Here is a 24,569-nt window from a genome sequence, read left to right as displayed (position 1 = left end):
TCTCACTCTCTCTCTCTCACACACACACACACAAACACAAACAGCCAGCCGGGTGATAGACGGACAGGTTTGTGCTGCCTGTAAGATCAGGAGGGAGATCAGGACGGAGACCTCCAGGACCGAGAGAGCACCATGACCTACCGGCTGTTCGAGGAGAGACACCATGCCTCGGTCTACCAGAGATACCGCTTCACCCCCCCACAGGAGGTTAAAGACATCGTCCTGCGTTATCTGGACCAGAAGGTGGGTGGGACACGTGCTTTGTGAGGGTCTGTGTGTGTGTGTGTGTGTGTATGTGAATTGTGAAGGTCTGTGTGTGTGTGTGTGTGTGTGTGTGTGGGGGGGAGGGGGTTGAATTGTGAAGGTATGTGTGTGTGTATGTGTGCATTGTGAAGGTCTGTGTGTTGTAAAATGTCCTCTTCTTGAGAGCAGATGCCTTCAGAAAGGTTTCAGGAAGTCTACAGAGTATCAAAAATAAGACTCAGAAGATGTAAAGTCGATGTCACACGGAGCAGTTTGATGGAAACACTGTTGCACAGATTACTGTGTATCTGGCCGGCAAGTTGTATGAAAACCACCTGCAGCTGAGCAGGGACGAGCACTGGATGCTAGAGGGGCGAAAGTTTAAAATGGGGCACTCAGGTTGTGTGGCGCACGCAGAACATTTTTACCTAAATTAGCAAAATATGTTGTGTAAATTAATACAGTACATTACAGTCATTTAGCAGACGCTTTTATCCAAAGTGACTTTAATGTAGGTCAGTAGCCTACTACACTATAGCAAAAGGCAACGAATGTGCCTTCTATCTAACTATCCAATCACAGCTGTGCGACGAAAGTGACGGCGTCTGCGACATTAGAAATGTTGGTAGGTGCAAGACACCCCTGTCCGACATGAAGTATAAATTGGCCTTCACTGTTTAATGGTGATATTAGAGAACTTTTAGCCTATTTTCTTTAATTGGACAGAGAGAGAGAGATGGAGAGAAAGAGAGATATGACGTTACCTAGCTGATATTAGGCTACATTAGCTAACTGGCTACCAACACAATAAAACATTAACTCATGAGGGAAAGAGAAAGAGAGAGACTCTGGCGTTCGGGCTAGTACTGGTAAAGCACTTCAATATATAACTATAAAACCAAAATGAACATGTTTACTAATGTTAGCCAGTGGCCACATACAGTACCTGTAATATGCCTGCCTGCCTCAAAAAGACATTTACTCCACTGACTGACTCACGACTATAGGGTGCATATCGCGAGCGTGCAGGTTCACTTGTTTCGAGTGCGGATGCATTTGTTTTGCTCACAGTGCGCGCGCTGCAGTAGCTAGGAAAACAAGAGAGAGGGTAGGTAGGTGGTCCATGGTAGGGCATCGCCCAGGAGTACCAAATTATTTTCCAAACTGATATTTTGACTCAATCAAAATCTGTTAGGCAGGGCAGGCTCTGCGCAACAGGAATTTATTTATAAAAGAAGTTTAGCTTGCAGAAAAAGGCACTTCTCTATGAGAGGCGAAAAAGGCAGGGTCCCCAATTGCCCCCCTTGAGGTCTATGAGTTGAATGCTCATAGCTGCCATGGGGTTGAATGCTGCAGAACTGGTTTATCTGTAGTCTGCTGCCCCCAGTCCCCAGCCCACATGGGCATACAATTAGTATTCACCTATCATATGATTCATTTGTTCCTATTTTGACACACTGTTCTTCACGTGATTCTGAATCTTCAGAAAGGGCAGCCTCATGATTCTGAATCTGAATCCTCAGAAAGGGCAGTCTCATATGATTCTGAATCTGAATCCTCAGAAAGGACAGCCTCATATGCTGGCGGTGGACCTGGGCTGTGGGACGGGCCAGAACTCCCGCCTGCTGGCATCTCACTTCCAGGAAGTGGTGGGCATCGATGTAAGCGAATGCCAGCTGGAGGAAGCAAGGGCAGTGCCAGGGTACCCCAACATCACTTACAGGTTTGTGTGTGTGTGTGTGCGTGCGTGTGTGTTTGAAAGACAATGTGGCTTTAAATGTTACACAATGAGAGAGGACTCAGCAGAGACAAATTCCTAGCGCAGTGCAAAGGGCAATGTCTCTCTAACCAGGTAGTTAATAAGTTAGATGTCTCTGCCTCTGTTACTACACAATGCAGGTCAAACGTCCACCTTGAGACCTGATGATGATGATGATTATGATGATGATGACATGCTCAGGGTGCAATAGCGACTTTAAGGCTGGCAAGTCTCTTATAGAGTATCCTCACATAGCCAGAACTTTCTCCACACTTCGCCTTCCAGCGCTGGAGAAGCATCTGGCTGCACACAGATAGTGAAAAGTGAAGTGAAGAGTGAAAAAACGCTGTATTTCTTTAAACCAATGTAGTCTATTTCGTTTCTGGTTGTAAGGAAGAAGACTCAGACTCAGATACTTTTATTGAATCTCTGGCATCAGAATCACACCGCAGTTGTGATGAGCTCACTCGCCAATGGTCTAGAACAGGGGTGGCCAACCAGTCAGAGACTAAGAGACACAAAAATTACTGTGGTACCACCCAGAGCCACACTGTAAAAAGTGGGATTAGCATTAATTAATATTTAATAAATAACTACTAGTAATATTTATGTAATAAAAAAGACTATGTATTGTTTGACATGGAATTGAGCTGAATTCAAGAAATGTAAATAATTTACTAATTGCATTTTACTAAATTTTGGTTGAATAAAATTTGCTTCGATACATTTATTAGAATTACATGAATTTTACCAGAAATGGGGAAGATGCAGAAATTTGATAGATTTTACTCATTAGAAAGTCTTTGGCTTTCACGATATTTGCGAATCTTTCACGAATCTTCAGTGCCATGCATTTTGGGCGCCTCATGCAGTGGACCGTTGGACATGCTTGGACATGCATGCAGTCATTTGTTGAGCAGGTGAGTTCAGTGGTAAGAAGCCAGCAATGAAACTAATAATTAATAACGTTAGTTAATATGAAAGTTCAACAGTCTTATTCATATAACATGCTTTTAGAAGTAGCTAAAATACTACCGGTATTCAGTGTTAGGATAAAAAGATGGGTGGTCATTATCTCTTAACTAGTCACTTTTCTCATTTAAGAACGTCCATCGTCGTCGTGTGCAGTGTGCCGTGTGCACCAAGCTAGGTTGGTTGAGAGCTATTCCTTCCCAGGACGCAGGAGCCAGCCCGAATAGGTAACGTTAGCCAATATGAAATTGTCGTTATAGCAGTAGCTAAGACATTTATTTAACCAAGTTAACTGCTTTTACCATTAACGTCAAGTCAAGGCGAATTATTTGCGCAAGCTTGAGTGGCCTAGCTAGGCTAGCTAACTTGACTAGCGAGCTAGCTAGCTAGCCTGAATTCCGATTTGTTGAGCTAGCAACCCATCCGCTAGCTAACGTTAGCACTAATCTTCGCTAGCTAAGACAAAATGTTTTTTTTTCTCCAGTAATGTAGCTAAATATTTGGCTATGTTACTGGCTAGCACGTTAACTGCATCTTATCTTGACGTTGTGCAGTAGTTAGCTAACGTTAGCTAGGTTACTAGCTAGCTAGCTAGCCTGCAGGCGGGCTAGTTAGTCAGTGATATTCATTGTGGAACTGGCCTAACGTTAGCTAACGTTAGTTGGTATCTTAGCTACAGTAACCGTGCACTCACACAGGGAGCGACTTGGGAGACACAGGTCGCTGAGACCGCGTGCATTGAGTCGCCAGCTCCCCGGCAGGCAAACGCGGCAGCCGCCGGGGGAGTGGATCATGGGGCGGATACTCGTGTTAGGTCCGGCTGAATTCCTGTCCCGGCCGCCATTGCTGGGATTTTAAAACGTGTTTTAAACCACTTTGAGGCTCATATTATTACGTTTTAATAATTTTTCACGCCTGAAACTGCCACCATAGAATCCCAATATGTGGAAGCTTTCTCCAAATTACGCCTGTATCCACGAGTTTAGATTGACGATTGAGATAGGCATTTTCTATGGCGTTTCCATGACAACGATAATTTGAGAAGGTAGAAAATGATCTGATAGCCTACCCTACTAGCCTACTCTGATTCACCTAGCTCAAACTGGCGTTGGTATTTATCTTATTAACAAAACTGCAGGCCTTCCTACTATTTCTGCTACTCTTTTTCATGAGTATTTTTTTCTTGTCTCGGTAACGTTACCGGTAATCCGACAGCCTGATCTGCTATTGGTTGCCGCTTCGGCGATGTCGCTGCTTATTTGCATAGAGTTGACTTCTGCTCAACTTCTAATCTGCGCTCGTTCACTGGCATCGCGCCGCTCGCTGCCGCCGAAGCCTCCGACGCCCTATATCGCCAGCTTCCATTGAGAATGAATGACAGAGCGCGGCCAGCTGTCATTCATTCTCAATGGAAGCTGGCGATATAGGGCGTCGGAGGCTTCGGCGGCAGCGAGCGGCGCGATGCCAGTGGACGAGCGCAGATTAGAAGTTGAGCAGAAGTCAACTCTATGCAAATAAGCAGCGACATCGCCGAAGCGGCAACCAATAGCAGATCAGGCTGTCGGATTACCGGTAACGTTACCGAGACAAGAAAAAAATACTCATGAAAAAGAGTAGCAGAAATAGTAGGAAGGCCTGCCGTGTTGTTAATAAGCTATACCAACGCCAGTTTGAGCTAGATGAATCAGAGTAGGGGAGACTATCATATCATTTTCTACCTTCTCCAATTTTCATTGTCATGGAAACACCATAGAAAATGCCTATCTAAATCGTCAATCTAAACTCGTAGATACAGGTGTAATTTGGAGAAAGCTTCCACAGATTGGGATTCTATGGTGGCAATTTCAGGCATGAAAAATTATTAAAACGTAATAATATGAACATCAAAGTGGTTTAAAACATGTTCTAAAATCCCAGCAATGGCGGCTGGTACAGGAATTCAGCAGGACTGAATACGAGTATCCGCCCCCCCGGCGGCTGCCGTGTTTGTCTGCCGGGGAGCTGGCGACGCGATGCACGCGGTCTCAGCGACCTGAGTCGCCCAAGTCGTTCCCTGTGTGAGTGCACGGTAACACGGCTGACATTCGGTTTCTGAAGCCCACTAACCGATTAACGTTATAGTAGTGAATATTGTTTTAGGCAAATACTATGCTTAGCTAGTAGGCAAGATAATTTTCGAATTTACAGGTCAATAGTATAAAATTATGCAACGTGTTTGTATCATTTTTTTTTATTTCACTCAGGTGGTAACGTTAATCTGTGAGCTGAACAGTGTAATGTGAGCTGAACTGTTTCAAAGGGGAGAGAGAATCTTTCATCAGCGAAGACATACTGACAGGTATGTGTCACAGATCGTACTGATGCCACATTTCACATACACTAACGTTACATTACTGGACATGTTGTTTAAAAGAAATACAGTCCCCTCTCCGGTGTGTAACGTTAGTGTTCTAATGCGTTGGCTGTAGGGGTCTGGTGGTGTAGTGGTCTAATGCGTTGGCTGTAGGGGTCTGGTGGTGTAGTGGTCTAATGCGTTGGCTGTAGGGGTCTGGTGGTGTAGTGGTCTAATGCGTTGGCTGTAGGGGTTCAGTGGCGCAGTGGTCTAATGCGTTGGCTGTAGGGGTCTGGTGGTGTAGTGGTCTAATGCGTTGGCTGTAGGGGTCTGGTGGTGTAGTGGTCTAATGCATTGGCTGTAGGGGTCTGGTGGCACAGTGGTCTAACATGTTGCCTTGCCAATTTGATGCTTACCGGGGCCGGGGTTCAAACCCCGGTCTTGCCAGATAGGAGAATATGGCCGAATCCCATAGGGAGGAAGCAAATTGAGTTTTCTCCGTGGTTAGTAGGGGGATATGGCTGGTAAGCATATATCCAAAACCCGGTTCAAATTTCACAATAGTATACCTAGTTACATAGTAGGTGACAACACTGGCTAACTGTGTACCAGAGAGAAGTGGTGATATTAAAATCAATAATGCCCAATTTCTTACGGCATGGAAATTATTACTACCATTGGATGTATAGGCTTCTAGTTATACATCTAATTAATATAAATTCAACTTGTTTCCTTTATCTTAGGGTTGACCTATGAGATGGCAGTGTAAGATCTGCCAATCATTTTTTGAAACAAGGGGTAATCTACTGAAGCATTACAGACTACAACACGCAACATTCCGACGTGCACAACTCCAGCCATGTCTACATGACGACTGCCCTTGCACATTCAAAACACAAAGTGCCCTTCGCACACATTTATCCCGATACCATGCAGCTGAAGAAAGTCCAAGGTCAGAAATCATCGCCACTATAAGTGTTTAATTTGCAGTGCCCATTGTTCTACGGAGAAGGACTACTTTCAGCATATTGGAAACCATTTGAAGACCCATGAAACTGCCGTTTGTGTATTTAAAGGATGTGACTTTCAGACAAATATACACAATACATTTTTGAAACACAAACGCAGAAAACATACATCCTATTCTTCAAGTGATTTTAAGCAAGACGTGTTTGAGAGTCACCACAGTCAGACTGTTGTCGACTCTGATGTAGACCAACCAGAGGCCAGTGCTGGTGATGAGGGCACTAGTTTTGAGGGTGATCTGGAAAGTACATTATACACAGTTACACAAAGAATTGGCTTACTTCTACTGAAGCTAGAAAGTATTTATAATGCCCCAGTGAAGTGCATTGACGCTTTGGTTGAAGACCTTCAGTTCATTTCATCTTCAGCATCTGTTGCGGTTGTTAGAAACATACTTGATTCAACATTGAAGTCTAACAAATGCACTGTTGATCAGGCCATTGTAACTGAGTTGGCAGAACAATTGTGCAGCTCCCATCCTATTAGCACTGCACTTGGAGCAGGTGGTCCACTTGGTTCAGCTTTTAAAAGAAGAAGCTATTTTAAGGAGCATTTCCAGTCTGTTGATCCAGTTGAATATATCCTTGATCCTCAAACGAACAAGACCTTTCAATATGTGCCTATTCTCCAGACTTTGCAGATAGTCTTGAAGAACAAAGATATTGCAGAGGGAACCTTGTCGAAATATTCGAACCATACTGGACATCTTAAGTCAATTTGTGACGGGACCTTTTTCAAGCAAAGTGACTTTTATGCTGGAGAAGAAGCAAGATTATCTCTAATTCTTTATGTTGACGATTTTGAGGTGTGCAACCCACTAGGAACTTCAAAAAAAAAAACACAAAATAACAGCTGTTTATTGGATTCTGGCAAATGTTCCATCCAAGTTACAATCTACATTGACTTCAATACACCTAGCTCTGCTTTGTAAAGCTGTTGATGTAAAACAATTTGGATACAAAAGAGTTTTGGAGCCACTCTTGAAGGATCTCGCCACTCTAGAACAGAACGGAGTTTTTGTATCCAATGTGGGAAAATCTATTAAAGGGACAGTACACTGTGTCGTGGCGGACAATCTTGGTGCCCATTCGATTTCCGGACTTGTTGAAAGTTTCACTGGGCCATACGTCTGTAGATTTTGTCTTGGGCATTCTTCAGAATACCAGACACAGGAAGTGCGGACCGGAGTGTTTCCACCTCGGACAAAGGAAGACCATGATCTGCATGTGAAAACGGTGAAAGAAGATCCAAGTTTAACACATTGCTTTGGTGTGAAGCGCTCATGCCCACTGACTGATAAATTGCATCACTTTCATTTTGTCTCTGGATACCCACCGGATATACTTCACGATCTCTTTGAAGGCATAGTCCCAAGGGAGCTGGCATTGTGTTTTCAGATTTTCATCAAGAAGAAGTACTTTAATTTGACAATACTCAACAACTTGATCAAAGATTTTCCCTATAAGGGCTCGGACAAAGCCAATAGTCCTCAAGCAATCCCACAAAGCTACAGTGTTCGCAAAACTATTGGTGGAAATGCGCATGAAAATTGGGCATTAATACGGTTGTTGCCACTGATTGTTGGTTCACGGGTGCCGGAGGGTGATTCTGCCTGGCAGATTCTGTTAACTTTAAAAGACATTGTCGAATTGGTGGTGGCCCCTGTTCACACTGTTGAGAGTATTGCATATCTTGATTTCAAAATATCTGAACACCGGGTCAGGTTCTTAGAAGTTTTTCCTGAAGAGAAACTGATACCGAAGCACCATTTTCTGGAGCACTATCCTGCATTGATAGAAAAACATGGACCTCTCGTTGCTGTGTGGACAATGCGTTTCGAAGCTAAGCATAGCTTTTTTAAGCAAGTTGTAAGGCATACAAATAACTTCCGGAATGTATTGATGACCCTTGCTATAAGACATCAGATGATGATGGCATACCACATGTATGGAACATCGGATGTGGGAAAAACGGCCTTGAGTGTCACAAAAATATCGGTGATGCCTTTAGTTCTGCTGCATTCAGACATACAGAAAGCTTTAAGAGAAATATCACCATTTCTGTCCAGTGTGCAGTTGACCAGTGCCGTCACCTACTATGGAACCAAGTATACTGAAGGGATGATCGTGTCGTATGACTCTACTGGCGGACTCCCTGACTTTGCTGAGATTATTCAGATAGTCATTTTGGACAAACGTGTTTATTTCGTTGTGAAGTTACTTGCTGCATGGTATGAAGAGCATCTAAGATCTTTTCAACTGGTGGACACAGTCAAAATAATCCTGTTGCAGCAGCAGAAACTTAATGACACGTATCCCTTGGCTGCGTACAGTGTGGGAGGAAAACGCCTGGTGACACTGAAACGTCACATTTGCTGTGCATTTTAGGTAATAGGGATACATTGTATTAATATGGCATACGTTTCACAATATTTATATGATTACATGTGTCTGCTCATCTAAAATATGTGTGATGTTATTGAAATTTTTTCTGTTTACATTCTTGACAGGTTGGCAAAAATGGAGGCAAAGCTCAGAGTAATAATCGACGATAGGATTGAGAAGTTGGACCTTCCACTGGGAATCCCGTCCACTGTGGAAGAGCTGAAAAACATTATAAAGGAGACCTTTTCTGTTCCTCTTGACTTCAGTATTCGGTATCTGGACTCAGAATTCCATGAGTACTTTAGTCTTAACAAAAGTGACCAAATCAAAGACAAAGATACGATAATGCTAGTTCACAGTGTCCCGATTGTACTCAACTTATCTGAGGTTGGTTCATGTATGGATAGTTCTTTTGGTCAACAGTCAACTGACTGTGACTCTGAGTCCGCATCTTGTTCAGAGTCGACTGCACCAAGTACAGCAATGTCCGATAGCTCGGCCAACTCCCAGGACACCATCATTCTAGCTAAGCCAAGCACTACAGGTCGTAGTCAACCATGGCCAAAGCAGTTCCCCATTCCACAGTTCGCATACGAAACGGAGATGTGCATTGAAAGAGCCAGTGAAGACTACAAAAACAATGGAACGCTTCTAACTACCTCAAAGGTCAAGGCAAACATACTTGAGAAGCTAGCAGAAACTATATACACATATACAGCCTATCCATCCAGTTTACAAATTAGTGATGTTGCTGAAGCGCTCGTCACTAAATATCCTTGTCTCAAGGAACCTGGCTCCTTCTCCGGTTACTACGGCTGGCAACAGAGCATCAAATACAAGATGGCTAATTACCGCACCAAGCTCAGAGGCTTTGGTGTTCCTGAGGTGATGTGCAACGCAGTGAGACACAAGAGGCCTGCTGACCAGAAGTCTGCAAAAAATGTCAAAAAGCCCCGGAAAGCAGAGGTAAACTACCTTCCCCCTTACCCGGCAGGAGCGAACGAAGAAAGCCAGGAACAAGAGAGGATCCAGCTTCTTACTGAAGTAACAAAAAGGGACAACGGCAAAGTGATAAAAGAAAAAATGGACAAAACCTTTGCACACAGGAGGAATGAAATCATCAACCAGTCACCGAGCATAGAAGACATAAAAGCCAGATGGCCCGCTCTGTTTGAGGCATCTCATGTAAGTTACATGTTGATTAGATTCATTATGAATTCATAGTGAAGGACTGAAATGTGTACTATCACTTTCTACATCATAACCAGATCAAGTTGAGTGTTTTTTTTAATGGTAAGCTTCTTACATTACATTACAGTCATTTAGCTGACACTATCCAAAGCGACTTACAATATTTGCATTCAACCTAGGGAACAAGAGAATTATCATCAATTAAAACTCAAGTCTCCTTTCGAATCAGATAGCCAAGCACAGTTCAGTGCTGAGGGCAGTGTATTAGTAGGCCTGCAACGAAAGCTGGGTAGGGACTCTTTCCTGTTCTGACGTCGGTGGGCAGATCATTCCTCCATTGAGGGGCCAGGACAGAGAAGAGTTGTGACTGGGACAAGCGTCCACAGGGGCCCGGAGTGATGGGGCAACCAATCGCCCTGAGCTTCTATTCTATAATCTTCCTTGTTTGTCTTTTAGCTCCAAGATGAGTTCGAGAGAATAACCCTGGTGCACCTGGAATCACAGTTCATGTCCCAGTTGGATCATTATACGCCCAGACTTCTGGCCCTCTTCCAGTCCAGGGGTGGAGCCGTGGGGTTGAGATTGCAGGCTATCCTACTCCAGGTATTTTTCAGCCTTTTTCTATTTGCTAATATTTTCAAGGATGATGTGGTGGGCAATTTATAATTCTAGGATTTCATTTCAATTATGTACACTGAAAATATGTCCCTAAGTTTACGAACAAGTATGGTGTTGAAAGCTAAACTAACCAATGATCAGTAAGAATGTGGGCAAGGGCATCCTTAGGTGCACAGAGGACACCATTGCCCACATCCTCTACCCTACAGTATACTGATCAATGATGATGATTTTTGTCATTTCAGACTCCAAGCAATCCCAGCATCAACGTCACGAGAGAGGTTGTCATTCGCTGCTTGATGGTGTACCTTGGGGAATCTATCAATCAACTCTTAAAAGAGTATGATGTAAGTTGAAGTACTGTTATAAGTTAAAAGGCAAAGGGCTTAGGGCCAACTTTAACGGACATCGCTGGTGTGCAAATGACTTAACTTCATTCAACAACTTACCTTATGTGTATCACAGCAATGATTCCTTTCGCTGAAAAGTCGCTGTATTTAGCTGAAATGTAGCCACATCTTACTGATGAACTATTTCCGGGTTTCAAAAGTCATTTTTGATAGCTGTAATTAATATATAGAAAGTGTTTCTATGTTTCACATACAAACTAGTCGCTATACGATTCAAATAATTTTGACTTGTTTTCTTTTTTGGATAGCTATCTTGTGGCCTGGTGGAATTCAAATAAAAAAAAAGTCAAAATTATTTCAATCGTATAATGACTATACTTCTCAGCGAAATGCATCTTTGCATCTTTTACTTGTCGTTTCAGGATGCTGATGAAGACGACGTGTCGCAGGACCTTGCTGTGCAAACCACGAAAATCTATACAGTCAAGAAGGAGACATCAGAGGGTCCCTGTGAAGTTGGTATCGTGGTTGATGGTGTGAAGGTTCTGACTGCTGTGGGCAATTTCCCAAGGGCTTGCTCCATGCTAATGGGGTTGGCCTATGCGGTGAATCTCGCCTACCCCAAGGAACTGAGGTACGCAAAATTAAATAATAAAATGTATTATTTATATAGCGCTTTAAAGGGATAGTTCAGGATTTTTGACATGAATCTCTATAGCATCCCCTTCATCATTATCATGTATAAATGCTGGCTTACCTCAGACAGCGTCCTGTGAGCCGAGTTTCAGCCCTGCTTTGGTGCTGGCGACAATGGATCCGGCATGTTTGTTCACATGGCCGGGGTCACGGAAATAAAACATTTTTCTTCTCAAAACAACATGTGTTCAAAAGAGTGATATATTTGCATCTTAAAACCGTTGTCGATGAAAAAGTCAAAAGTCAAAATGTTGTTTTGAGAAGAAAAATGTTTTATTTTCGTGACCCTGGCCATGTGAACCAACTTGCCGGATCTATTGTCAGCAGCACCAAAGCAGGGCTGAAACTCGGCTCACAGGACGCTGTCTGAGGTAAGCCAGCATTTATACACGATAATGATGAAGGGGATGCTATAGATTCATGTAAAAAAATCCTGAACTATCCCTTTAAAAACAAAGTACTGTACATAGCAAAAACACAGCAGTACAATAATAAGCAACAACAACAACACTAGACCTAATAGGCCTCAAAGGCCTTTTACATTGTTCTAACGTACCTTGAGTGCCTGGACATTAGGGGTGTAACAATATATTGTCCCACAATATATTGTGATACAAAAATGTGACAATACGTATCGTTGAGGTGAAAAACTGTATCGCAATATTTTCGCGATAGCAAAACAGTCCGTTATAGAAGCAGTGTGTGTTCATATTTTTCAGTGTAGTGATTTTTTTTAACAAGTGTGCTCTGAGTTAATGGGTGGCTGGGTCCTAGTCTATACAGCAACCCCACATGGTAACGTTATGCTCACAGGTCTGCCATTCTCCTGTTTCTTTCCACTAGCTCGGTAGCTAACGTAAAAAAAGAAGTGACAATATAATATTGTATCGTTATTGTCAACATAGTATCGTGTATCGTACCGTATCGTGAGATTAGTGTATTGTTACACCCCTACTGGACATGGATTATTTAGACCATTTCTTTGGTCTCTTCCTCTCTGATTTCAGATACACGTTCGAAGTCTTTCAGAAACTCCTTCTCCAGCTGGATTGCAAGAAGCTGTCCCCAAAAGTGAACAACCTCAAGAATAAACTGCTGGAAAGGTACTGTTATGATTTTTTTTAGCCATTAGTTGGCAGCAGAGAGTCACTCCTGAAAACGGGTCCCCGTGATTGACTGGTCCGACGGACGGGCTCTTTCTGGTTATCAAATGTCTTAGAATCTCACATGCTTGAAAACTGAAGTTAGGCCACGCCCACTAGAGGATGTCAACAATGTTGTTTATAAAACATGAAAAAACTCAGACTTTTTGAAGAAATAACAAGGTAATGATGACAATCGAGTGGTTCAATATGTTCATTAGTGTTAAAGGTGCACTATGTAGTTTTTTCAATCAAAAAAGTAAAAAGGTCATAACTTTTGATCCAAAAGGGCTATCTCAAAAATTCCAACTGTTCTGGAAAGCTAACAACTTGTAGATTATGAAAATATACAGAATGAATAAACAATGAAGAAATAAAAGGGGTGCGGTCCGCACCCCTATACAATACCTATGTGATCCATCATAAGTTGACTCCATTTTCTATGACCATATAGCTGTTCAGCCAACGAATGTCCGGTGGATAAATTAGGAGGAACTTGACCAATTCAGTAGTGTGGCAGAGTGTTTTGGATCTCTTAGGTGAAATTCCACCTAGGGCCCCTTTAAGGGACTATATAATCGCTGATATTCAAATGTAAACAAAATTATCATTGTTTTGATTGAGAATCAAGTAGCATACCTTTAAGAAGGGTGACTCTTGCAGAGTGAAAGCCCTTACCAAACCTGTCAGAGTGATTATTTGTAAATTGTGAATTTCAGAACTCCAGTTCCTGTAATTGTTTTCTCCCAGATTTGTTTAAATACCCACACTCATTTAATGCTTCATATTTTTGAATTGGCACCGAATAGTTGTTTAGCTTATGCCCCCCTCAATCTCACTGTACGCGTACTTGTACCTGTACAATGACAATAAAGATCATTCATTCATGCATGCAAGGAATGCAGTAACCGGACATGGATTATTTATACCATTTCTTTGGTCTCTTCCTCTCTGATTTCAGGTCGACGTCTTCTAGAGGAGAAACTCCTCCTTGAGTTGAATCGGACAATGCTTTCCCCAAATTGAACAACCTCAAGAATAAGCGTCTGGCTTAAAAAGGTGACTCTTGTAGAGTGAAAGGGAAAAGCCCCTATCGAGACTGTTATATTGATTCACTGCAGTATTTGAAAACTGAATTTCAGAGTTCCATAAGTTTTGTCTCAGCTTTGTTCAAATAGCTTAACAAGGTGACCCTTCCAGAGTGAAAGGGAAAAGCCCCTATCGAGACTGTTAGATTAATTCACTGCCATATTTGTAAACAGAATTTCAGAGTTCCATCTAAGTTTTGTCTCGGCTTTAAAAAGGTGACCCGTACAGAGTGAAAGGGAAAAGCCCGATCGAGACTGTTTAATCGATTCACTGCAGTACCTGTATTTGTAAACTGAAATTCAGAGTTCCATATCAGTTTTGTCTCAGCTTTGTTCAAATAACTTAAAAAGGTGACCCTTGCAGAGTGAAAGGGAAAAGCCCTGAGACTGTTAGATTAATTCACTGCAGTATTTGTAAACTGAATTTCAGAATTCCATGTAAGTTATGTCTCATCTTTAAAAAGGTGACCCGTGCAGAGCGAAAGGAAAATGCATATCTTAAGCTGTTTTCAGGAGAGTTTACACTGCTATTATGTCCAGTTCCTTCTCCATATGTGTGCTATTCAGAGGCATTCAGGCTCTAGAGCTCTCAGGCCACTGGCAGCACAATGAGGAACAGCTCTATAGAGGCTCAGACTGGGGGGGGGGGGGGGCACTAGGGGAGTCAGATGGAGCAGTAAAGGGGAGGGAGCACAGTTGCTGGAGGGAGCAGGGCAGCACAAGGGATGGATGAATCAGGCCTAATTAATGAAGGCCGACTTGGGCGAATCTGTGAACAGACTAAGCTCAGCCTCTCCCACCTAAAGGTAGAATGGTTAACTGTACTTTATAGTAAATCACCCAATGCCATCTAGTGTCCAAATAGGGAACTACGTCAGGCAGTGCCTCCCAGTATACCCAAGGCTATATTAGGGTTAGGGTGGCCAACCCTACTCCTGGAGAGCAGACCCCCCCCTGCAGGTTCACGCCATCCTTGACCCCCTGGTTAGTGTTGGAGTGAAAACCTGTAGGACCGTAGGAGGTTTAGGCACCACCATGTTGAGATGTGAGATACGCCCAGCCCCGTTGATCCCAATAAAAATGACAGGTTAGATTAATACATTTTAATGAAACGTCCATCATTGTACAATGTATATATATTTGTATAAAAACCTTAAATCATCAACATAACTGCCTGCTTCTTCAGAAGTGCAGGGACAAACGAGGCATGTTCAGGCAGGGTTAAAAGTCTAACACCCACAAAAAAACCTGTTGTGATAACAAAAAAAAATTCTGTTTATGGAACACGTTCATATCATTTATTGGGCTGGATGGTGCTTCCCCCAGACAGCAGAGGCCTGAGGCCGGGTAATTTGGCATTGCCTCAACAACTACATCTAAATCTTAATACAAAAACAACCTTTATGAAACGAAGCAAAATTAAGCAAAAAAAACATACAGTACAAACCAAGCAATGAATGTAGCACTGGGTCAAGTCAAGTACAGCGTGGGGTTGTCTCGAGGAGAGCTCAGCTGGACAGGGTCATCCAGCTGGTTAAATAAAAAAAAGAACATCCAGCTCTCCATGAGGGTAAAGGAACCATGCCTTATTCCATTTCTCCATCCCTCCCTCCAGATCTCTCCCTCCCCAGGCCCGTCTGAAGATCAGGCATTTCCCACATACAGCAGCAATAAAAGCCTGTGTCGAGACTGTTAAATTGATTCACTGCAGTATTTGAAAACTTTCAGAATTCAAAGTCAGTTTTGTCTGATTTGTTCAAATAAAATGTGACCCTTGCAGAGTGAAAGGGAAAAGCCCAAGACTGTCAGACTGATTCCTTGCAGTATTTGTATTTGTAAATTCTAAATATCAGTTCCAGTTCAGTTTTGTTTCAGATTTGTTCAAATAGCAACTCATTTGATGCTTCATGTTTGATTATTGGTACAAAATAGTTGTTTACACTGTAAATAATATGACTTAAGGTTACATAAAAAAAATTATGGCAACAAAGGGACACGTAATATATTTCAATAAAGGTTATTTAAAAAAATTATGGCAACAAAGGGACAAGTAATATATTTGAATAGATTTTAATGATCAAATATTTGATTAGAATGCATTGAACAAGTTAATTAAATTTAAATGAGAAAAATAAATACATGTTAATAAAAACAGTAGTAATGAGTTGGATTTAGTAATATCATGACAATTTTTAGTTAATATAACTAAAAATGCTCAATTAGTTAATTAAATTTAAATGAAAAAAATAGATACATTTTAATAAAAACAGTAGTAAAAATGAGTTGGATTTAGTAATAGCATCACAATTTGTAGTTACATTCACTGATAATTTTTAGTTATATTAACTACAAATTGTGATGCTATTACTAAATCCAACTCATTTTTACTACTGTTTTTATTAAAATGTATCTATTTTTTTCATTTAAATTTAATTAACTAATTGAGCATTTTTAGTTATATTAACTACAAATTGTGATGCTATTACTAAATCCAACTCATTTTTACTACTGTTTTTATTAACATGTATTTCTTTTTCTCATTTAAATTTAATTAAATTGTTCAATGCATTCTAATCAAATATTTGATCATTAAAATCTATTCAAATATATTACTTGTCCCTTTGTTGCCATAATTTTAAGTAACCTTTAGTCACATTTTTTACAGTATATACCAGCGTTTCTCAACCTTTTTTTCAGTCACCGCACCCTTCATAAGTACTTAAAATCCCAAGGCACCCCAGTCTAAAATAAGAAGAAAAACATTATTGTCCATTAAATATACATTTAAAGTTAATTTATTTAAAATGAATACATACAACAAAGATATTTTCTGACATAATATATTTTGGACTGGGCTGGGTTGGACTGGGCTGGGTTAGGTTGGACTGGGCTGGGTTGGGCTGGACTGGACTGGGCTCGAGATTTGAGGCTTTGAAATGTCCCAATGATGTCTGGCATATCAGACAGAATGGCTTACCATTACGTTCTATGAAGAAAAAATTACTCACCCCACTCAGGTAAAAAATGTCCTGTGTTCGTCTTCATATTTTCTTTTAGCTGCGCATTTCTTTCCAGCCATTCTTTGGTTGTGTACAGTAGCCTAGGCTACGTTAGCTTTTGTCGTAAAAGAGAATGACCCACGCAAAGCAAATTATTTTGTTTATAATAGGTGCGTTTACATGACAAATTTTTCTATCTGGTTGATTTCAAGCTGATTCCAGCTTGAGCGTATACATGGGATACAAAGTAAACTGGTTGGATGTTTACATGCGACAACGAAACAACTGTTTCGAACGCGCACGCAGCCGTGAGTGATTGCGTTACGATGGTTATAAACAGCCAGTCTAATAGTCTAGACACACACACTCATTTTCTCTTTTAGACCTATTCCCCCAATTGTCCACTAGATGTCCCCAACACATCAAAAATGAACAACAACTTTTAGACTTGCTTATTCGGATAAACTACAGTAGTATCTAGGCCCTATCTTTCTGTCCCTATCTAGACTAATTTGCAACAAAACCCTTATTCTATTTCAACAGAACATCTCAACTCTTCTCAGGAGTCAAATTCAACAAAATTCTCACTGTCATATCTACGCAACTATATCCTCTCAGATTCCAAAATGACAACTCAAAATTCAACAGACATTAAAACCGGACAGCGCATCCTGCGCTGTCATCAATAATGGACCATCCATTATTCTTAATTTAAACGCACCATGCGTTGTCTTCTGACACACACAAATTAACCTAATAATTCTCTCATCATTAGGTGACGCACAAACAGATATAACCCAGCAATACGCTCAAAGTCGGGGACACAATTATAACCCAGCAACAGGCCTACGCTCAAAGCTGGGGACATACAAACAATTATAACCCAGCAATACGCTCAAAGCCGGGGACATACAAACACATAACCCCAACGATTCGCTCAAGGTTAGGGCGAGATACTTCAATGTATCTCCAACTAACAAAACACATAACCCTTCAATTCTCTCAAAGAAGGGTGGGATACTTCAATGTATCTCCAACTAACAAAACACATAACCCTTCAATTCTCTCAAAGAAGGGTGGGATACCTCAATGTATCTCCAACACATTAATAATTTAATTTAGCAGATGTGAAACGACTCCCTTGCCTCCCAGAAGTATCACTTTAGTTCTTAGATCTAGTTGATTGAAACCGGTCCCACGGCGAGCCGGCGCCCACGGGGCAAATGATGAGAGGAAATAAAGCTTACCTCTCTTTTGGCTGGCCAGACCAAACTTTTGCCCACGTGTTCGCTGACGCACCGAAGTGACAATTAATCAATCAATTCACCAGACCCTGCTCGCAGCGCCAAAAATGCAGTCTATTTCGTTTCTGGTTGTAAGGACTTTTATTGAATCTCTGGCATCAGAATCACACCGCAGTTGTGATGAGTTCACTCGCCAATGGTCTAGAATGAACTAACTTGACAGCGCATCGCTCTTGGCTATACAAAAATAGGTTTTACCTAAAATTGTCCTGTTCTTCGTTACCTTGTCTAAAGTTAGACAGTTTAATGGCTCAGTTAAACAGATCCTATGTGCCCTGTTTGTGTGACGGTGTGTGCGTTTGTGGGTTGACTTTGAAAACCAGCGCTCTGCTGTGAGACACCTAATCCTATAGTCAGAAACTTGACGCCTACTAGTGAATATATAGATTTTACTAAAAGCCACTAAATGTCATATAGGTGGCAATAGTGAATATATGGATTTTTCTAAAAGGCACTTAATGTCATATAGTTTAGATAAGAAGCACTTAGTAAAATATAGGTGGTGCCAGTCTGCCATAGCAACACACTAGGATGTCTTTAAGACAAGACACTGGGGAGAGTTCTGGAGCAGCTCTGCTCCTCTTCCAGGAAGGGCAGTGCTGAGGACCTGCCGTTCCCCGCCGGCTCCGTGGACCTCCTGACCGCCGCCTCGGCCGCTCACTGGTTCGACCAGAGCCGCTTCCTGGCGGAGGCGCATCGCGTGCTGAAGCCCGGTGGGTGCATCGCTCTGCTGGGATTCACGGACAACTTCACCCTCCGTCACGGATCCTGTGAGGACGACAGGCTCAGCCTCATCTACGAGCAGGTGCATGGCGGGCGGATGAGCACAAGTATAACTCTGTCATTTAAAATGCCTCGATTTTCCAGGCAAACAACTTCCCAAACAATTATTCCGATTTTTTTTTGTTATAGAAGTTGGATTCTATTTCTGTAGGTCGCATACTCTCCTTGGTTAACCGGTGATAGTGGTTCACAGTGGTTCACATCAGTTGTTCACATAGTGGTTCACACAGTGGTTCACACAGTGGTTCACATCAGTTGTTCACATAGTGGATCACATTAGTTGTTCACATAGTGGTTCCCATTGTAGTGGTTCATACAATGGTTCACATAGTCATTCACATAGTGGTGGTTCACATAGTAGTTCATATAATAGTGATTCACATAGTGGTTCGCATAGTGATGGTTCACATAGTGGTTCACACAGTGATTCACATAGTCATCCCAGCCCGGTATCACAGCTAAACGTGTAATAGACGAGTAGAGGCACTTGTGTGAAACGGCTCAGTATCACATTTTAGCCATGCTTTACCATAGAATACACACATTTATATATGTGAAATAGACCTGTTGCTTAAATGTGTGCCGGTGGTCCACGCATGCATGGAGGCGTTCGGGCAGCGAGCATTGATCAATTCCCCTGCATGCCCATGCAGGGGTATTGTGATATGCGGAACACGGACACTAAGCGCCATCCGAGTAGTTCCACTCCGGGGTCCAGTTTCGGAAATTTGCCTGATCCCTGTGTCCACGTCTAGTCCCTTTGTTGACGTGAATGGTGCTTGTGTACACTGTGAATAGTTATCTAGCCGTATCCTAACGCTAGCTAACGCTATTACGCTAGCTAGCTGGCGCTAACTAACATTAAATGCTAGGACGCTAGCTAGCTAATGTGAACAGTTGCTATAAGAACAGTAGCTAACGCTAGCTAATAATAGTAAGAATGTGAGCTAGTTCGCTAGCTAGTAGTGTTGTTGTTTAGTGTTGTTTGCTAGTTTGCTAGTAAAACGGCGCTGTTGTTTGCTAGCTAGTTTTGCACTCGTTGTCTCATCAAAGTTGTTTGACTCACCCAACCCACCCCCAAAAGTGCTCGCAAATTTAGACCCCTCTTGTATCAGGTATTCCAAGGTAAACAACCAACCACAAACTCGGCGTTCCAAGGTGAACAACCAACCACAAACTCTAATTGTATCACATGTTCCAAGGTGAACAACCAACCACAAACTGATTTCGTTTGCTATTTCACATTTTCAAAAACGCGTGTGTTCTATGTTTAAGCATGGCTAAAACATGTGCCTCTACTCGTCTATTACACGTTTAGCCGTGATAATGGGTTGGTTGTTCACGTAGTGGTGGTTCACATAGTGGTTCACACAGCTGTTCACATTTTGGGGAGGACTAAACCAGAAGTGAGAGGCTTTGGTTTACATTATTGCCTGTCCTTAGTCTGTGGTGGAGTATCTGCATACCTGATGCTGTGTGTGTGTGGTGTGTGTGTGTGTGTGTGTGTGTTTATTGTGTGTGGTGTGTTTTTGTTGTGTGGTGTGATTTTGTTGTGTATGGTGTGTTTCTTGTTGTGTGGTGTGTGTTTTTGTTGTGTGTGGTGTGTTTTTGTTGTATGGTGTGTGTTTTTGTGGTGTGTAATGTGTTTTTGTTGTGTGTGGTGTATTTTTTTGTTGTGTGGTGTGTTTTTGTGGTGTGTGATGTGTTTTTGTTGTGTGTGATGTGTTTTTGTTGTGTGGTGTGTTTTTGTTGTGGTGTGTTTTTGTTGTGTGGTGTGTGTTTTTGTTGTATGGTGTGTGTTTTTGTTGTGTGTGGTGTGTGTTTTTGTGTTGTGTGGTGTTTTTTGTTGTGTGTGGTGTTTTTGTGGTGTGTGGTATGTGTCTTTGTTGTGTGTGGTGTGTTTTTTGTTGTGTGTGGTTTGTGGGTGTGTCTGCAGGTCAAGGCGGCCCTGTTGCCTCACACCAGTACCCAGGTAGCTGTGTCCTACACTAAACTACAAGACCTCTACACTGCCATCCCCTTCCCTGACAAAGAGAGGTGACTACTTCCCGCCATCCCCTTCCCTAACCTCTGACCTCTACACCGCCGTCCATTCCAAGATAGAGAGGTGACTACGATGCCTCAATCCCACTGACTCTGTTTGTGTGGCGTTCCGACTGTGGTCAGGTATTGTGTCCTCCACACAGCTTCAACCCTCAGTGGTTGCGTTTCAGGAGCAAGCATTTTGATTTGAGAATTTGATTCTGCCAGGTCGTCAAGGGGTGGGACCTAACTACCCATTTATTCTACTACTACTTGATGCGTCCCATCTGTCAAAAATAGACCTGCTGTCTATTTCTACCAGACTTCTACAGAGAGACTGTCCTGGCCCCTTCACACTCGTAGGGTAAAACTGTCACAAAGAGAAAATTATGTATTACGTATCTATCAAAACATAGAAATATGCACAAATGACAATAAACTCTTATAAAGATAGGCTACAATAACAATGCTGGCCTACATACATAAGTATGCCTATTATCTCGCAGTAGCTAGCCAGAACCATGTTCACCCTACGCATGCACATACCTTAAGCATGCACGTACGTGATCGCAGATAGTATATACTAACGTATATACTATTTGCACTCTCATCTACACATAAACAGTTCAAATAACGTTATGGTAAGAAAATATGTCTACAACAATGAATGACGAACTAACCAACCAACCAACCAACCACTAACTAAATGAGCATTAACCAAAACCACCAGCAGAGGGCGCTAATCACAAAATAAAAATAACTGACTAATAATAAGACAATACAGAGACGGTTCTGGGGCTCTTCTGAAACGTGCCGCAGCGGATCTGGTGGAAACACAATCATTGTCTAGAACGGCAACTCAGGCTGCCGTACGGTCACTGGAACGCACCGTAACCGGAGTCAGTGGGATTGAGCTGTGACCGTCCACACTCACTATACTGCCTCTAGTGGTGCAACAGCACAGCAACATATGAGTGTGTATTCATGTGTATGAATGAGTGGTTGTCCTAAAAGGTTTTGATCTTTTTAGCGGCGACCAGCAGCTATAAACTCACTCTGTCAATCGGCTGGTGGGTTGGTCTATAAAAATGTCCCCACCCTACGCATACACATACCCTAAGCATGCACGTACGTGATTGCAGCTATTGTGAATTCACGCTTGTTAACTACTGGCTATGTAACAAATTTCACTTATGGGACAATAAAGAAATGGATTGATTGATTGATTGATTGATTGATTGATTGATTGATTGATTGATTGATTGATTGATTGATTGATTGAATGAATGAATGAATGAATGAATGATTGGTTGGTTGGCTTGTTGAATGATTGGTTGATTGGTTGATTGGTTGATTGGTTGATTGGTTAATTGGTTGATTGGTTAATTGGTTGATTGGTTGAATGCCTGATTAATTGGTTTGTTGAGTGGTTCATTGATTGATTGAAGGAGAACATTAGCTTGCACATCTGGTCATGAAAACGTTACACTTCTTTTCTCATTTCTCTTCTCCTGGTGTCTCCTCTCCTCCTTGTCTCGTAGAATTTCAGTCTTAGTATTATTGGATCTCAGCGCTGCATTCGACGCGATTGACCACAACATATTTCTAGGCCGACTGGAAAACTGTCTGGGAATTTCTGGCACAGTGCTAAACTGGTTTGAATCCTACTTGAAGGACAGGGACTACTTTGTGTCTATAGGCAATTACAAATCCGAGCGGACAAAAATGACCTGTGGAGTTCCCCAAGGCTCCATTCTGGGGACTCTTCTGTTCAACATTTACATTCTCCCACTAGCTCAAATTATGGAAAACAACAAAATATGCTACCACAGCTATGCAGACGACACACAAATTTATATCACCATATCACCAAGGGACTACAATCCCATACAAGCGCTGATTAAGTGCATTGAACAAATCAACGATTGGATGTGCCAGAACTTTCTTCAACTAAACAAGAATAAAACTGTAATTGTCTTTGGAGCCAAAGAAGAACGATTAAAAGTCAGCGCTCAGCTCCAATCAGTAATGCTAAAAACCCCAAAAGAAGCCAGAAATCTTGGTGTAGTCATGGACTCAGACCTGAATTTCAACAGTCACATTAAGACAATTACAAAGTCAGCCTACTATCACCTGAAGAATATATCAAGGATTAAAGGATTTATGTCTCAGCAGGATCTGGAAAAACTTGTCCATGCGTTTATCTTCAGTAGACTCGACTACTGTAACGGTGTGTTTACAGGTCTCTCTAAAAAATCGATCAGACAGCTGCAGCTGATTCAGAACGCTGCTGCTCGAGTCCTCACTAAGACTAAGAAAGTGGATCACATCACTCTAGTTCTGAGGTCCTTACACTGGCTTCCTATCTGTCAAAGAATTGACTTTGAAATACTGCTGTTGGTTTATAAAGCACTGAATGGTCTAGGGCCAAAATATATTTCTGATCTGCTGCTACGTTATGAACCATCCAGACCTCTCAGGTCGTCTGGCACAGGCCTGCTTTCTGTCCCCAGAGTTAAAACAAAACATGGAGAAACAGCATTCAGTTTTTATGCTCCACATATCTGGAACAAACGTCCAGAAAACTGCAGGTCTGCTGCAACTCTTAGTTCTTTTAAATCAAGACTGAAGACTTTTCTTTTTGCTGCTGCTTTTTATTAAATCAAATAATTATTTATTCATACACTGCACTGTAACCTTTATTCCTGTAATTTGTTTTAAAGGTCCTTTTTTGCATTTTGTTTTATATGACCTTTTATGTGTTGCACTTTGTCTTGATGCTTTTAATGTCTCATGTAAAGCACTTTGAATTGCCTTGTTGCTGAAATGTGCTATACAAATAAACTTGCCTTGCCTTGTCTCCTCCTCTCCTCCCTGTGTCTCCTCTCTTCCCTTGTCGTCTCCTCTCCTCCCTTCTCCCTGTGTCTCCTCTCCGCTCCTCCCCTGTGAGGGTGGAGGGTGTGCGAGTGAGCCTGCCCATCTCGGTGAGGTGTCTGGTGGGTTTCATGGAGTCCCTCTCCATGTACCAGGCCTACAGGAGGACAGACCCCCAGGCTGCCAGCGCTCTGCTGCTCAGCACCCAGAACAGGTGACGTCTCTGAGGCTAGAAGATGCTAAGGGAGAGCCCTAACAATTACCCTAACTCCTGGTACAGTACCTGGTACCTACCGAAGAACATGGTGGTTTTCTTTAGAAAATGTGATTTTGTCCCCCTGCGGAGTGTTTTTCCCTGCTGTGAGTGTCTGGGTTTGATCAATGACTGGCTGTTTGTTTCAGGTTCCTGGGGGAGATGGGAGTCACGTCACCTGACGCGGAGATGGTGGTCGACATGGAGTATTTCTGTGTCCTGGCATCCAAACCCAAGTGAACTGACTGAGGGGCTTCTCCTCTGTGGCCTTGTGGAGACTACAGGGATAGGACAGGAAAGAGCAATGGACTGTATATTTAGTGAGCATCTATGACAAGTGTCTGGATTTCTATCTGTTGTTCAGTAAACCTGGTGTCTTAACGTCAGTGTAGATTAGAACAGAGTTTAAACGCAATAAACCTGGCAAACCTCTTTAGACGCTGTATTGTGTTCTCGATATGGTCTGGAGTGATGAACCTGACCATATTCATCACATGTCAATTCCACCTCACTAACAACACAACAGTCCCTCT

General features: G+C 42.1%; 1 protein-coding gene across 1 annotated transcript; it reads left to right on the top strand.

Moving 5' to 3' along the window:
* On the top strand, positions 1-24,569 carry LOC311313520 (putative methyltransferase). The gene is made up of 6 exons (XM_084443659.1): positions 1-243; positions 1,806-1,966; positions 18,693-18,909; positions 20,824-20,924; positions 23,860-23,997; positions 24,186-24,569. Exons 1-6 carry the CDS (start codon positions 133-135, stop codon positions 24,274-24,276), a joined length of 819 nt encoding a protein of 272 aa, XP_084299785.1. The 5' UTR covers positions 1-132; the 3' UTR covers positions 24,277-24,569.

This window comes from Borostomias antarcticus, assembly GCF_949987555.1.
Source record: "Borostomias antarcticus genome assembly, chromosome: 9".
NCBI classification, from domain to species: Eukaryota; Metazoa; Chordata; class Actinopteri; order Stomiiformes; family Stomiidae; genus Borostomias; species Borostomias antarcticus.
The sequence above is the reverse complement of the archived record's forward strand: the minus strand, read 5'-3'. Positions and strand labels throughout refer to the sequence as shown.

What these genes read in the sequence shown, in the direction of transcription:
- LOC311313520 (XM_084443659.1), top strand. Translation starts at nt 133, where the DNA reads ATGACCTACCGGCTGTTCGAGGAGAGACACCATGCCTCGGTCTACCAG. An exon ending in TACCCCAACATCACTTACAG is followed by an intron (nt 1,967 to 18,692) that starts GTTTGTGTGTGT and finishes CTCCTCTTCCAG; the next exon opens with GAAGGGCAGTGCTGAGGACC. An exon ending in CTGCTCAGCACCCAGAACAG is followed by an intron (nt 23,998 to 24,185) that starts GTGACGTCTCTG and finishes TGTTTGTTTCAG; the next exon opens with GTTCCTGGGGGAGATGGGAG.